The 16,188-nt window shown below is 39.6% G+C and overlaps 1 protein-coding gene across 8 annotated transcripts in view; it reads right to left on the bottom strand.

Annotated features, from left to right (window-relative positions):
- SORCS2 (sortilin related VPS10 domain containing receptor 2) overlaps window positions 1-16,188 on the bottom strand; it is a 539,351-nt gene that overhangs the window by 226,335 nt on the left and 296,828 nt on the right. For all 8 annotated transcript variants that reach the window (XM_069014500.1, XM_069014502.1, XM_069014501.1 and 5 more), the window contains one exon: window positions 8,340-8,439. In XM_069014500.1, the coding sequence (XP_068870601.1) occupies window positions 8,340-8,439 (100 nt within the window). The remainder of the gene's footprint in view (window positions 1-8,339; window positions 8,440-16,188) is intronic.

Below are 16,188 nucleotides of genomic sequence, written 5' to 3'. Positions count from 1 at the left end.
TTCATATACTCATATACTATTCACTCTTCATATGGACACCTTCTCCTTTGGACACTATCCCATACATTATGATTTGCCTCCCTATTATATTTAATTCTGCAAGTTCCATATTGCATCAGAAAATCTTCCAGGATGATATTCACCTGGAACTGTATAGCCTTAAAAAAAAGATGTGCATGATCCTCATAACTATTGATTAGAAGACAGTTGTAGCTTTTGCTAGGACACAAGAAATTCTCTGCCATGCTGGAGAAAAGCCTCATCCAGGTCTCATTCAGGTCTAGAGACCTACTGCAGGCAATTGTGGTTGATTAATTGAGCTTTTTTTCCCCCTTAGTTGTTATCTCATGCAGAGAAGGATTTCAGAAGCACTTTCAGGTCAATGAGCACATGGGCAGACTGGACAAGGGAAACACATGATTTGCCTGGTGTCCTGCACAGCACATACTCCCACCCCCTCTATATTCTTCTCTGGCATATGGCTCAAATCTAGAATTGGGCCTAAGTACAAGAATCTATATTTTAAAATAATGAGCTTTGAAATGACAACCTGGTCTAAATTTTGCAAAATTACCCTTATTTTCAGACACAGAAAATCAAAATCCCAGATCTTAAACCCCTCCTGGTGTGGAACACTGGGCATTCCCATTCCCTCTGACCAGCCACCCCCTTAGCAGCACACCCTCCCCCAGGTGCTGAGGGCAGCTTCAGACCTGCTTTCTGCTGCATGCTCTTGATTGACTACTCCTATTTCTCCAAGCAATGACCCCTGCTCATCATAATAGGAAATAAAACCTTGCTGAAAATACGATGCTTGGATTCACTCTCTTCCCAGAATTACTGGGGGGGAAATAGATGTCTCTCAAGTGCAGAATCATATGCACAATGGTCTCTTAACAGTTGCTTGGAGGTCTTTTCCATTTTCACATAAATCTTTTTTATGTTGTACTCCCACAACTAGTCATTTTATTTTTGGCTTCACTACCGTAAACTTAATTTAACATTACATCTTTTTGGTAGTTGTTGGTCTGCTTTTATGACTAATGAGTTTTAGACAGGACATTCATAAAAACTGAACAAAAGCATCTATAATGAGCATACAGTAAAGACAGTCCTATTTTTCCTAAGAATAATTGTATGCCTGAGCACAAAAGAATGCAAAAGTTGCACATTAGGCTACAAAATCACAGTGGAAGGTCAGTCTCAAAAACTTCAATTGAGATCTCTAAGCACCAAATGAATTCTAGGATGGAATAATAACACAGAATGTCTGTTCAAGCATGCAGCCATCTAGCTCATACACCTTCTACCTTGATGAGCAATTATCCTACATACTATGGGAAACTTACATGCTGGTCATGGCATTCGACTGTGCACTTGTATTGTTAGTCAGGTTTGTTGGCTTGGCTGGTTTTTGTATCTGGGTACTTTTCTTTCTTTTTTTTTAATATGAAGTGCAGCTTTTAATGACAGTGTACTTCAGGTGCTGGACTATAGAATACTTACTGGTTCCAAGAGAGAAGAATTGACACAAAAAGTTTCAGAGGCAGCTTCAGCTTTAATGGTTCAATGTTTTAGTAGACATGTGTAGGAACCCAGAGTGCCAAGAATATTTCTCTGCCTGTTTTTAAGGGTTCTTACCCCCCTGAACAACACTGTTTTAGCTTCAAACCTTGGAAAAAATTACCAACAGTCAGACAAGAACTAGAAAATACAGTGGTGTGAATTAGGTTATAGACTACTATGTAAGATTGTCACAGGGTGAAAATTTAGAGGTTTTGGGCTTCTCTTTGTAGTAAAGAAATAAGAGTAAAAAATATCAAAATGGAGGATTGTTGTTGTTCTCTAAACAAACCTTCTTCTCCTTCTACTACTCCATATTCTGCAGTAAAAGTAGTTTGGAATGATTGGATAGAAAACTCCGCAGTTCCTAGTCGTGTTACTGAATAATTGGTAGGAAAGTGAAAATAATGTACATTTTTAGTAACTATTGGTTAAAATATCTTTAAAAGGCTGTGTAAATCTTGATAATTAGCACTCACTCCTGCTTTTCTGTGCTCTATGCTGTACCTGGGTCATACTAGTGGCTCTGTTCCTCTGACAAGACTTAATAAACAACTATCTGGAAGCATTGAAACTCAAGGAAAAGTCTCGGTTTATCTTTGAAACTCCTTGCAAGGACTTTCAGTAAATTCTCTCCCATCCGGAGGGACTTGATTTATGGCACGGTACAGTGTCAGACATGCATTCAAAAAGGTATTCAAAGACAAACCTGTCATGATCAATGAGAGCTGGGGATTCCTTTTTAGCTCTGCACATACAAGAATGGGATGCACAGGAAGTGTTTTGATGGAAACAAAACCAAACCAAACCTTTCTCTGTCACACTACGTAGGAAAACACATTCATAATCTAGTGGTTAGGAGACAGGGTATTCTCAAATAGAACAGTAACATTCTCCTACCTTCCACTTATTGAAAGGGTGACAAGGAGTTAGAATATGACAATGACATAGGAGTTAAACATTTTTTGTGGAGTCCTGTTTACATACAAAGTGTGAAATAGCCGTGGTTTCTCAACTGTAGCAGAAATCAGTCCAGCTGGAAAGCTGTGGTTCCTAACCTCCATTTAGCCAGTAAATAACTCAAATACTTCTCTAATAGCCAGATCTCAAGCCATTTTTTCATCCACAGCTTTAATTTTCAACAGTTCCACTCTGTTTCTCAAAGCTTTAGCTATTTTTTTCCACATATATGTAGTAACACCCCATCAAATAGCATCATCAGATCCTCCCCATGTATGTCATAGGTTTGGTGGTGCTGGATGAACCTCTGCTGTGGACTGTGACTCCAGCAAACAGCTCAATGAAAGCTCTGCATGTTTTAACCTATTGAGTTCTACTTGCATTGAGGAGCTTCCTGGTTGTCAATGAAGCCACTGCTCATCAGTTGTGTGTGAACAAAATCTGGGATTTCTGCCCAGGACTGCCTCTCACAGCAATCTACCAACAAGCAGAGTATGGGCAGGGGGAAAAAAAAAAGGGTCAATTATTGGACATATTTCTGGTAGTATTTGGAAAATCTGAAGACAAACTGAACAGCCCTGGACAGAAGTCTTAAGCAAAATGATGCAGTCAGGTCACATTAGTGCTCTGATGGTGCATCACTGGAATAAAACTGAATGGTGACACTGCTTATAAGGAAAGAACACATCATGGTAGAGATCTCAACATACAGACTCATATCCTGTAATTTCACAGTGAAACATTTCCTGAAGCAACTACTCACCTTATTTAAAGGAATATTCCTTAGCTGACTACCAGTAAAAGTATAAGATAATTCTGCTCTCTTTATTTGCAGATGTTCTGGCATGGCCTCTAAGGAAACTGGTACTGGAGTAGAATTATTCCTTACAAGTAAATGTAGTCATACTGCATTTTGACAAATTCCACAATCAATTGTTCTGCTCTGAAAGACAAATGTCAAAATGATGTAGGACTGTATTTACCTGTAATTGCTTACAAACATTGCTCAAGCCAATTTGCATCTTGGGAAATGCTTTATAGCTCTGGAAAATACTCTTTTGCAAAGTGTAATTCATACTCTTTAAATTATCAGGAGTTAAAATAGTGTATAAGAAAGCCTATATCCTTATTACTATCTTAAGTGGACTGCCTTGTTTGACAAGCAAGGATACATGTTTGTCACCTTGCCTTTTAGTTTGGAAAAAACATGCTGCTATTGGTTATTGTGACAGCTGGGAAATGTAAGTGTTCAACCAATTTAACTAATAAGTTCATGTATACACAACCAACATTTATTTTCTCTTAATATCAAAAGCCTGAATATAAACTGCTTAGCTGCCTGTTTTCCAAAAGCATATAAACAGAAGGATGAATGCACCAATTGCATTAGTATGAATTAAAATTAAAATATGCACTGAAGGTCAGAGAAAAAATCACTGTGTTCATTCAACTCCTCCCCAGCAACACGACATACAATCAAATATGTGATTTCTATATCCAACAGCATATATGCCCTAAAAAATGTTAAATATTTTATTGATAACTTAGCTTAGTGAAACTGAGTCCTGCTAACTTTTTTCTTCTATAGAAAGAATTTACTTTGTTCACCAGTGTCCAGATTGACGCTATGGAAACCCTAATCCCATACTCTATAAAACATGCACATCACACTTCCAAGTCACAATTACAATGCTGGTTTGGAAAACAGGGAACTCAAAGCAAATTATTTCCTGCACATGGTATGTGATTGGTTTCCTACTAAATTTGATGCTATCAGCATGTGTTAATTACTGAAAAGGAGATAATTACAAAAATTCTGTTGTTTAAAGTGCAGGACATCCCTTATCACTGCACAACACTTCAAGGCTGCATAGGGAAAGGCTACTTTATGACACAGATCAATGAAAAAGTGCTTCAAATGGAGAAGTTAGCATCAGAGAGCTTACATAGCAGGACCCCCTTCACTATTCTGCAGATTTCCAAAACCATATCAGTGTCTTTAGTTGCTGGTTTATACTACACTAAAACCAGACAGAACACAAAGCAGATATGACTGCATCCTTAGGAAGCGTGAACTCTCAATTAGAGTGTGACCTTGCCTATTACTCTGCTGTTTCATAGCATTTAGGGTGATGATCTACGATCCTATGTGGTCATTTGCAGGTAGGTGAAAATGTTTCCTGCTTGCTCAGCTGGCTGACTGCAATTCAGCTCTGATTCACAAACAATACAGCCATAGTTCACACCTCCATCCCATGACTTCATCAGAAAGGTTTATTCAGAGCAACCAACAAAGCCCTCCAAAGCTCTACCCTCAGAGATTTGCCATCATTTCTTGTCAAAACTGGGTTTCATAGCTTGAGTCCTGCGGTAACTGCAACAACACAATTTCTGCATTAGAGTTCTGCTGCCTTCAGCCAGAAAAAGACACAGAGTGAGTGAATTTACCTCAACTGTCAAAAGATTGTGTGGACATGACCTTGATACAACTCCTTCCCAATTCTTATCTTAGGCCTACGAACAGTACTCATCACAACTTGTTCATAGAAAGCTAAGAGAGAAATGGAATGTGCCACTTTTTAAATTAATGTAGTGTGTTTTCTAAATTATTTCTATACTCCCTCCAGCTAATTCAGTCCCCAACATTCCTATATTTTATCTTATAATTTTGTGGGGGTTTTATGTAATCCGTTTTCCATATAGCACTATGTGAAAAGAATGCTGTTGTACTCTCTGCATCTGCTAATGCAGTTCCAATCAACTACATTATTTTCAATACATCTTAAAAAAATGCAAACTAGAATAATTCACTGAAAATTTCTAGTACAATTTCACATTTACTGTATAAAGCTCACTTAGAAGTCCATTGGTCTGTCTGATATAATTGCAGCTCACAGAGTGGAGACAAGTTGAGTGGAAGTCTAAGCCACTCCAGGAGCTGGTATACCAGAAGCTATGAACCATAAAAATTATGTGAGCCTAAGAACTAGACTGGAGCCTTCTAGCAGATACTTCATTTAATTGCATTTCAAAACAACAAACAAATAATCACCCACTTCATGTGTGTTTCTTGACCTGCGAGAGCTCTAGTCACACCACCCAAATCAAAGAAGGCAAAGGTTGGGACTGGGAGACTGAAGAACTTGCCATGGTAGGAGGAGAACAGGTTTGAGACCCTCTAAGGAACCTGAAGGTGCACAAGTCCATGGGACTTGCTGAGAGGAATCCACAGGCCCTGAGTGAACTGGCAGAGGAAGTGAGCCAATGGCAGCGTGGTACTTAATTGCCAGCTGGGGTTAAACCATGACCCATCTCTTTTTATGTCTCTGTAGGAAGCCATAGTTTGATTCTGTTCAGACCCACAATAGTCACTAAGTCAGTTACAGAGACCTCCACAAGATTATTCACCCTTATTCTCATACGAACAAAGAACTATGATTTTAACAGTATGAGCTGCCTGGAGATACCCACATTGTAGAGGGAGAGAGCTTGACCAGATACCTAAATTCTACAGAACTTAAATCAGGTGTAGTTTATGCTCTGATGACACTGAGGTGGGAATGATGAGCTTTAAATGTGCAGTATCTGTTTTTCCACAGATAAGGACTACAATGGCTAAATGAAATGTAAGCATAGAACACTTTTTAATATGCAAAGTATTAAAAATCCCCATAAATGTCTTTTATCTTTGCTTTCATGTATTTTCCCAGTCACTAAATGCTAAGTGGTAGCATAGAACTACTTATGCTTTAAATTTAAAGTGCATGCTCAGTTCCAGTACACACAGTCAGCACTCCAGTTTCCATTTTCAGCACATTTTAAAAGATGTGAAGTGGATGAAGAAAACCCACACTGTAATGATCTGAAGTCTGGTAACATCAAGTGAAACCCTCAGACTGCTGTTCAGCTCAGAAAAAGGAGTCAGAGTTCTAAATATTCTATTCCACCCTAGTGCAACCGTGCTGAAATAGACAGACAGGGAGTCGAGTCCCTCCATCATCCTAAACAACCTGTGTGAGATCAACTTTGTCTTAGTCTTAGTGCCCTAATCAAAGGTCCAGCACCTAAAATTTCCCATTCCAACAGACAAAGTTCTTACAACATGAAGACTGCCCTCCTACCTTCCACATGTAACTGCAAAACTTCCAAGATGAGTCTGAAGCCGTTGGCTAAAGCATGCAACCCCACTGTTTTCTCATTTTTGTACCACATATGCATGTATGTATATTTGCCTGTATTAATATATCTCCCTTTGGCATCATTTACAGGCCCTAGAAATCCTTTCTGTTGCTTGTATACTAATAAAAAACATCTATATAGAAGCAATATCCACATGAAAACAGCATATTTATATTGACTCAAAGGGACTTTCTGTATTATGGATTTTAATATGATATTAGTTTACTAAGCAGGGTTTGCATCTCTAACAACTTCAACTTGTGAAATTCAGCAGAATATAGGTTTTTCTACGACAGGATAACATGAGGATTCTTGTGAACACTAGTGTGTTGTTCAGGCTTGAAATTTAGCAGTGATATTACTGCTGTTTATTTTGTCACACAACTGGTACAACCACTTATCATTGAACCTCTGTGCTTGGGCATGCTTTGATACTGTAGCTGATTGAGCTGGGAAAGATCCTCCATGGGGTTCTCATCCACCTCACCCTTCTAACTTCTATTCCAGAAACTGAGATGGGTAAAGATTTTTAGTTTTATTCTTTTGGACTTGAGACCACCAGTAGATCATATATCTGAGATACACAATCTGAAGAAACTTCGTTCTTGTTGGCAGCTCCACTTCAAGAAACAAAAATATAATTTCTGGTTTTGCAGCAAATTAAAAATATTTTTAATTTGCTGCAAATTACCAGACTCAAACACAGCATGGCTTGGGAACAAAAACTCCAGGGACAATTTCAAGAGAAACACAATATGTACTTAATCATTGAGGCAGCCTCACTGGTTCCACTGATTTTTGATTAAGCAAAACAGACAAACACAACAAACATTGCTTTTCCCATCAGTGGCCTCTACCTGAAATCAGTGTTTCTGTATTACACTGGAGTTAAAAGGCCCTTATCAAGAGAAAATTCATATTTCATGAAAGACCTACTGTGCTTGTGTTTCACATTGTACTTCACAATTCTTGCCATTTAAATCACAGGCACTTTGAAGACATAGAAAGGCTGTTACTGTGGTTTTTTCTCATAATCATTCTTCCTGTTGCTTCTAATATAACATCCATTGTAAATACACTCAGTGGGTCATTTTGCTCCACTTATAAAGTCCACTTAATCTTCGCAGGTTCCAGGAAAAGCATTTTGTTTTGGTAATGATGCAGGAACATTTCTTAAGAAAGCTTCAAGAAAAGGAGTTTTAAATTTATTTAATTAAGGTTTTACACAGGATAAACATGATTATCAATGACAGCCTGCCCAATCCCTATACTTTGCATTAAGGAACATGCAAAGAACCTTGTGCATAAAGGATGAAGAGGTTGAATGTTAGTCCCAGACTCTGTTGGGATATGTGAAAACCTACAGAATTTCCTTTTTCATTTGCATGGGAAACACTATGAAACCCTGATTTCCAGGAGTCAGTAACCTCAGAAGCTTTCGGTGTCCATCAAGGTATTTTTTTCTCTTGGTATTACTCAGGAACAGTAAATATCCCACTTCTGTATGTCACAAATGCACCAAAGGTGATCTTCACCATTATGAAAACCAGTTCCCTATATTTTGAAAACCTGTAAAACACACTTCACATAGTTGCAAAATCTCACCTGCACTACAAAAATGGTTTTTTGCCACATACCTTCTTTTTGTTGGTGGAACAAATGTAGAAATTGTCAATAACAGTGGCAATCCCAGGCTGTAGATTCAACTTTGTGTATAATGTCCCAAAATCTGAAGACCTGAAAGAAATCAAACATCTGTAAGTGCTCTCTTCTAAAGGCTTCAGCATTGAAACTCTGCAAAGAAACCCCATTCTGTGCACCAGCTGTCCATTTCCAATGCTTCTCTGCCATCCTTTTGTTCTTTTCAGTGCTCATTAGCTACTACAAGAAACCCACCACTATTAAGAAAACTATTCTAGGTTTTGAAAAAGACCTGGATACTTCTGTCTGTACTTTGCAGTTCTCTGCAGTGCTAGTTTATTTTTTCTGTGCAGTGACAGAAGCCTGACATGTACACCTTTCCATCACCACCCACAAGGTGGAAAAAAAGAGCTATGAAGAGCACGGGCTCATTGGCAAGTACTAACAGCACCTCCTCAGCTAAGCAGAAAAAGAAGAGTTCACTTCAGAGCTTACTGTTGCATAAAAGAATTTGGCCTGAGATCTGGAAGACTTGCATTAGACCTCTAGCAGAATTAGTACTTGATAAACTTATCCCATCCACTCCTCCATCTCTTTTTCAGAGGATCACTAAATTTTGAATGAATAAAACAAAAGTCAGTACTTGGCCATCAGCATATCACACACACATCTCCACGAGTATTTCAAATGTGGGCACTCTGCACAACTTGTTCCATATTTCTGAAAAGCCAGCAGTGAAAAATGGCATCTGTGCTTTGCAGTTGTACTGCCAATGTCAATTATAAAAAGAACAGACAAGTAAAATGTTAAGATGAAGTTAGTTAGTGAAATTCAAAACAAGTGACATCCAAATTTAAATCTCTTTAGATGAAACCTTGCTTGTTCTACTTAGGATCAAATTGTACCTTACGCTCTCTTTATATTTACAGTTATTCATTTTGCATTTGAAAAGGGACTCAGACACATCTAAGGCACTTGCCCCTTCTTCACACCAAGAAGCACTCCCTAGGACAGAGAGTTGGTGTGAGGACTTCCACTCAATACATCCTTTTCTCTCCATGGAATAACAAACGTGGCTGAAGGTACCCTGCCCAGGAACTCTTCATCATTCAAACAACTGGGAGCATTCAAAAGCTCCCATGTCCAAGAGAACCAAGACAAGACCCTGTCCCTCCCAGTGTAACACTGCACAGCCTGTGCAGTGATTTCCACCCTACAGCCCCTTTCTACTATGTTTACTGCTCCCCAGCAGGCTCTGCTACCTCACGCTCCTCACCCACAGCAGTCACTGCTGAAGTTTGTAGGAGCATGACTGAGTACAATGGGAGAGAAAAGTGAAAAACCAAATCCCTGGTGGAGTGTGTATATGTTGAGAGGTAGTCACTGCCTGAGGTCTCCTCCAAGCCATGTGAGGCAGGTTAGTCCCTGAGGGGCTGGTGCCCACAGGAGGCTGCCATGAGCATCCCACCTATGTCCCAGTGCCACCCAGAATGTCACTGAAGTTGGAGGGCATGTTGTATGAATCCCGAGGTGCCTCCCTATGAATCACCTGTGCCTTCACCAATCCAGATTTCCACAATACAGGAACTTTCAGCTTCTGTCATGGAGCAGCTTTCTATGTCTTTGGCATCACCAAGCAGAGTGGGCAGACAATGATATGCCTGGTACAGGTCCTAAGGTATACCAAGTAAAGAAAGGTTCATGTTTACCTTGTTCTTCCTTCTCCACCAGTTAAAAAACCCAACTGGTCATAAGACTGTGACATATAGATCATGCTCACAGCCTAAAGTTGAGAGTTTAACCATTTTATAGTGTTATCTGAATAGATTTGATCTGGGTTTTTCCTCCCACAATATTGCTTTGCCTGCAGATATACAGCAATGCGTTAGAGAATAAACAGAATTATAGCAATACAATTTTGACAAATAAAAATGTAGATATCAAACACATACAACTGCAGTGTACTGGGTGTTCAGCACAGAGCCAATTAAAATTCCAAGGGGTATAGTATGGACAGTGCTAAACCTAATTTGCCAGCGGTACTTGACAGAAAAGAAATTAAAGCAAAGACTTAAAATACCAACTTCAGCCAGATGTAGTGAAATCATGCAGATCAAGTATGTATGATGGAAACATAACCCAGTCTATTCTCTTTGAGGGAAGAATATCAGGTCAGTTGCTAGCCCAGTAATAACATCCTGAAATAATTCCCTGAACCTTAAAGATGATTCAATTTACTTTGAAGAGGCAGTTCCAGGATTAATACAATAGGACCACTGGAGGGTGACACTGTGTACGGGACACTGTGGCAACTCTGTCAAGGTGTGTAGAGAGTACAGGCAGGAAGCCCAAAAAAGATAAGTAAGTTCCAAGATAGAAAGTTCCAGTCCAAAACTTTCCCTTCTAATTCTCATGACTTATAGAAAGTACTGCAAAAAAAGAATGAGGTTTTAAGATAAAGAGTGCATTAACTACGGTATTTTCAGACAAATGTAATAAAACTATGCAGTCAAAAATTTTTCTTTTTTTTTTTTCTGGTACAAATTAGCAATCTCAAGAGAAAAAAAATCCAATTCCAGCCTGAGAAAATAGGCTACTGTATCTCCCGAAAAGTACACCATGCCTAAGCAGGAAGACCATGATTGGATGAAGTTCTGTGGATCTATGGAGAAATCTATTCAGACTTCCAAATCTTTTTTACTACAGCCCACACTTGAGAGAGACCAGGAATGTCAGCTATTCTTTGAGACATTCACTCACAAGAGGACATAGTTCAATGACATCATTCAAGGGGAGCACTGTACAAAATAATTGGTTTTCCAAATCTACTATAATCCAGAGAAAACAGGTCACCCTGACTTTTTCACTTAAGATACAACTTCCAAGTTCCTGACTCTGCATACATAAAGAACTAACATTTTGTAGCATGCAGCTAGAACAGAAAACTCTGTAGTTGCACTACTGAGCTACAGACAGGGTTGGGGAGGATGAATTCTAGGATCCCAGTGCATGCCTATTTCAATATATTACCAAATGTACTTCGTACCAAATTAAGGAGAGGAGTAGCCCTTTATGATTTTCCAGTCTTAGTGAGATTTTTTTTTTTTTTTTTTTTTTTTTGGTTAGGAACCAAACTCATGCTGTGTCAAGAGTGTTAAGAAGATGGAAAAACCCCACGAGTCACCTGTTTTTACCAGGAGAAACATATCCTCTTTCCTCCCTAAAAAATCATGAAAAGATATTTCAAATTATAATAGAAAGAGGATACACATATACCTAATAAGAAAACTTCCTCCTGTAGCATGGTTTATTTGCAGTGGCAGCACAACAGCAGAACTCCATAAAGCAGTGCAAGAAGCGTACAGACTGCCTTTGTAAAGATGGGCCTGACCTGCAGTTCTAAGTGATCTGGATACAGTTAATTAGAATTTTGGCTTTTTGTGAGACATTGCAGGGCATACAGCAAGCTATAAACAGGCTGCTTCCTGCTGCAGTGTACCCACCTGTGTGCTACAGGCTACAGATTACAAGGATGTTTCTTCATAGCACAAAACTCAATGGAGGGTTCACAGGAAACACATCTTCCAGTACTCAGGTGCTAGAATCACTGGATGGTGGAACAACATGATTATTCACGTAGTGATGCAGACATCACACAATGTGAGTCTGACAGAGCTTGGGCCTGGGTAAGAGCTTCTTTGGAAGTGTGTACTTCTGCTGAAATATGTGAAATATGTGCTAGTCTTCTTTTTTTTTTTTTTTTTGTGTGTGTGTGTGTGTGTGTGTGTGTTTTCATGGAAAAACCAATTGTCACTGTAAGAACAGCATGTTCAGATAACAGTCCTCAAAATCATACAATGGTATTACAGCACAGACATAATCAGGAGTTTTTAGCTTAATATTGTGAGCCCAAAAAAATAGTTGGGAAAACTTCCAAGTGGTAGAGAAATGTACCCTGATGAAATAAAACTCCCAAAGCCCCTAAGCTCTGTGTAAATTTGGGTGTCACCCCCAAAAATGTAACTTTTTCATATTTGACCTAAAATAAATCTATGTCTAACAAAATTTGGAACTGTACCTAAACACTGGATGTGGACATGTTCCAACAGAAATCTTGAGAAATGAGAAGAAATTTAGGAGATACCAAAAGAAACATTAACCAAATGTTTGCCTGTCTGAACTTCACTATCATTATACAGCTCTCCCTGGTGACTCACACCTATGATCCAACATTGCTCATTGTTAGTTGTTTTTCCAGGTTATATTTAAAAGTAGATATTTTAAAATATATAAGAAATATTAAAATGAATATAGTAAAATGTTAATGAAGAGTCTTAGAGATGAAAATTGCATTCCTAAGTCGACTGTAATACTCAAAGAACACATGAACTGCAAAAAAAATGCTTCCTTTCCTTTTTCTTTGAAATGAATTGAAGAGACACACTAGAAAGAGAATGGTCAGAACACTTTACACACATGTTCATCAGATTTCCTCTACTGTTTCTTCTTGAAGACTAACTCAAGCTCCATTCTAGTCAAATGAGCCATATTGTACAAGCTCCATTAACTTAAAATCCTGGAAGACAACAATGAAGCGATTTCAAATGACTCATGGATTACTTAACTGGTGAAACAAAAAATAAAGTCTTTGAAAGGAAAAATACAAAAGATCTGCTGGTTTAGATCATTGGTAAGTTGTTGGGAAAAAAGATTTAACTGATATGCACGTTAGCGAATCAAGGAAGAGTGGATCTGTACATAAAACTCACTCAACTGCTTCCCACTTCATTTTCTCCAGACTGTATTGCAAGTGTTTTCACACCTTCGCCTTCTTTCAGTCAGCAGAACAGTCTAAGATTGACCGCATGAACTTTAAAATTCAGGAGAAATTTAATTTTAGGTTCTTGCTCTATCTCAGACTTACACCTAACAGGAGGATTTCCCTTGTACTCTGGTCCCTCACCTGAATAATAGAGACAACACTGTCAACCATACCTCAAATGTCTGTAAGGAAAATAGATATCTACAGCAGAGTATTGAAGAACTGGCTGGTGGAGTATCTAAAACAGATACACCAGAAGTTCCAACAATAAATGCCAGGACAAACCCACTATAAGGGAAGAAACCAGCGGAACATCATTAAAGAAGTGGAAAACTAACTTCTTCACTTAAACAGCACAGAAGACTTGAAGGGCTTTTACGTGTCCAATAGGGAAATTGCAGAGATTTTGGTTAACCTCATAAAATCCTTTCAAACAGAACCAAAAACCTCCAAAACCCCAAAGCCTTTCTTCAGAGTACAAACACATTGTAACATTGGATTCCAACACCCAACTCATATATTGAGGAATTTATGCAGATTAAAGTGTCTTCAAAGGCTGTAAAAGAGTAGGACTCCTAGCAATCCAATTAACATCCAGGAATCCAATTAACAGATCACTAATCGGCTATCAGCTTTGATGGAGAACTTTCTAGAAACATCTTTCTCTCTGCTTTCCAGAAAATTGAACCTTTTAGAAATTACACATTTTTCCTCCCAAAATCAAAAATATAGAAATGCTTCTTCCTTAATCCAGTTTTACACTAAAGAAGTGATGGTGTAGGCAAGAGGTAGCATATAAATATTTTAGCAACTTCATAATTAGGCAATAGAGGGTGTGCTAGTTCAAAAACAGTCTAGTTTTTGGTGGGCAGGAGAAACCTGCTTGAAGTTTCTACTATGACTGGCACAAAGCCAATTGCTGAAGGCTCTGACAATGGGCAGGTTACTAGCCCATATAGAGAAGTTGCTAACGCCTCTGTGATGACATATTTAAGAAAGGAAAAACCGTGGGAAGCTCTCTTTTCTTCTCCAGAGGGGTGGTGAGGCAGCCACTGGGACCCATCCCGGCAGGGGCTGCTGGGGACTGCGCAGCTGCGGCCTTCCCAAGGCCGGGACCGTGTGGCCGGGGCCTTCCCAAGGCCGGGATCGTGTGGCCGGGGCCTTCCCAAGGCCGGGACCATGTGGCCGGGGCCTTCCCAAGGCCGGGACCTTCCCAAGGCCGGGACCATGTGGCCGGGGCCTTCCCAAGGCCGGGACCGTGTGGCCGGGGCCTTGCCAAGGCCTGAACCATGCGTCCGGGGCCGCCTGTGCGGTGCCAGCAGAGACCATGTGGCCAGTGATGAAAGCACGGCAAACAATTCCCCAATATGGAGCCCAGACAACATCAACCTTTTCAATGCAGTGAAGCTCTAGAAGAACTTTCAATCAATGGAACTTGAGAACAAATGAACCTACAGACACTTTCTTCTGAGTCAGAGAAAAGGGAAAAGTGAGGACATGTGAAGAGAACCAACACAGCAGCACCAAGGTCAGTGAAAAGGAGAGGGAAGAAGTGCTCCAAGCACTGGAGATGAGATTCTTTTGCAAGCTGTGGTGAGGACTATGATACAACAGACTGTTTCCCTGTAATTCATAAGTGCATGGGGGGATGTGGAGATCCATGAGCAGCCCATGAGGAACAGTGCTCATGCTGGATCGCGTGGATGCTAAAAAGCTGTGATCTGGTGAGAAACTCGAGCAGAGAGAGAGGACCCTTGCTCCCAGAGATAGAGAACCCTTGCTTCCAGACGAGAACAGCTTATCCTTAAAAGACTAAACCCCACTAACTAAAATGACCCACTCTGGGCAGTTGTGGGAAGACTGCTTGGCCTGTGGAAGGGACTCATGTTACAGCAAGTTTGGGCAGGACTGCTATATGTGAAAGTTGAAACCATGGTGGAAAAGTCCGCAGAGAACTATCTGCCACGGGAAGGATCCCACAGCACAGCAGAAAAAAGAAACTTTTTTTTCCTTAAGTGTACTGAAGAAAGATTTTAGTAAGTGAAACACTAACCAAAACCCCATGTTTTTGTCTCCTTGTGTGGTTGGTGGAAAGAGGGAGGGACTGGAAAGAAAGGTGTTCTAAAGGTTTATTTTAGTTCTCATTGCCCTTTTTATTTTTAATTCTATTAATAATAAATTTTCTTTATACTGTTTAAGTTTTGAACCTGTTTTGCCTTGAAATGTTTTTCCCCTAATCCTTATCTCAACTCATGTAGTTTTTGTGTTAATTTCCCCTCCTCCGCTCAGCTATAGCAGAGGAAAACAAGTGGATAGATTTTCATGGGTGCCTGGCAATTAGCCAGTGTCAAACTCCGACAGAGAGTTTACCTTCTTTTCCCAAAAACACTATAGAGATGAACATGTCCCATTTTCACTTATCAATCTGTTATTGATATCATATATTGACCACATATCTGATAGCATGGATATTTTTAAGAGCTCTTGGTAATCCCAACTGCCTTTTTAGCTGAAGTGACCTGTTCTGTAATGCTCTGCTCTGAACAGGACATGGTGCAACTTTGTTTTCATACAGTTATAGAGACTCCTTCCAACATTTACAGGTATTAATGTCTATATATATTTGATTGAAATTGCTGACCTAAAAAAGTCCACAGGAAAAAAATAAAATGAAACCAAAAACCTGCATTTGTATTTAGTGAAGACGCACGGAGGTTCATAAGCCACATATTCTAGAACTGGGCTTTTATTCAAAGCATTAAACATATCCAATTCAACTGGCCACAGTGAGAGAGAAAACCAGTCCTCTGTAGCCAATAATAAAAGCCAGGATTACCATGCCAGGTGACTTCAAGGAGTCAGATCTCTCCTCAGGAGCTACGGCTGCTAATGTCACAGTGATGAAGACATGACCTTATGTTGCAATGCACACAGCCGGGTCCCCTGACACTACCAAGCCAGACAGGGACCCAGACTGGCATACAATCTTCTACCCTGATGTTGCAATTCCCTTTGAAGAAAGT

Source organism: Aphelocoma coerulescens, chromosome 4 (genome assembly GCF_041296385.1).
Source record: "Aphelocoma coerulescens isolate FSJ_1873_10779 chromosome 4, UR_Acoe_1.0, whole genome shotgun sequence".
Lineage (NCBI taxonomy): Eukaryota > Metazoa > Chordata > Aves > Passeriformes > Corvidae > Aphelocoma > Aphelocoma coerulescens.
The sequence above is the reverse complement of the archived record's forward strand: the minus strand, read 5'-3'. Positions and strand labels throughout refer to the sequence as shown.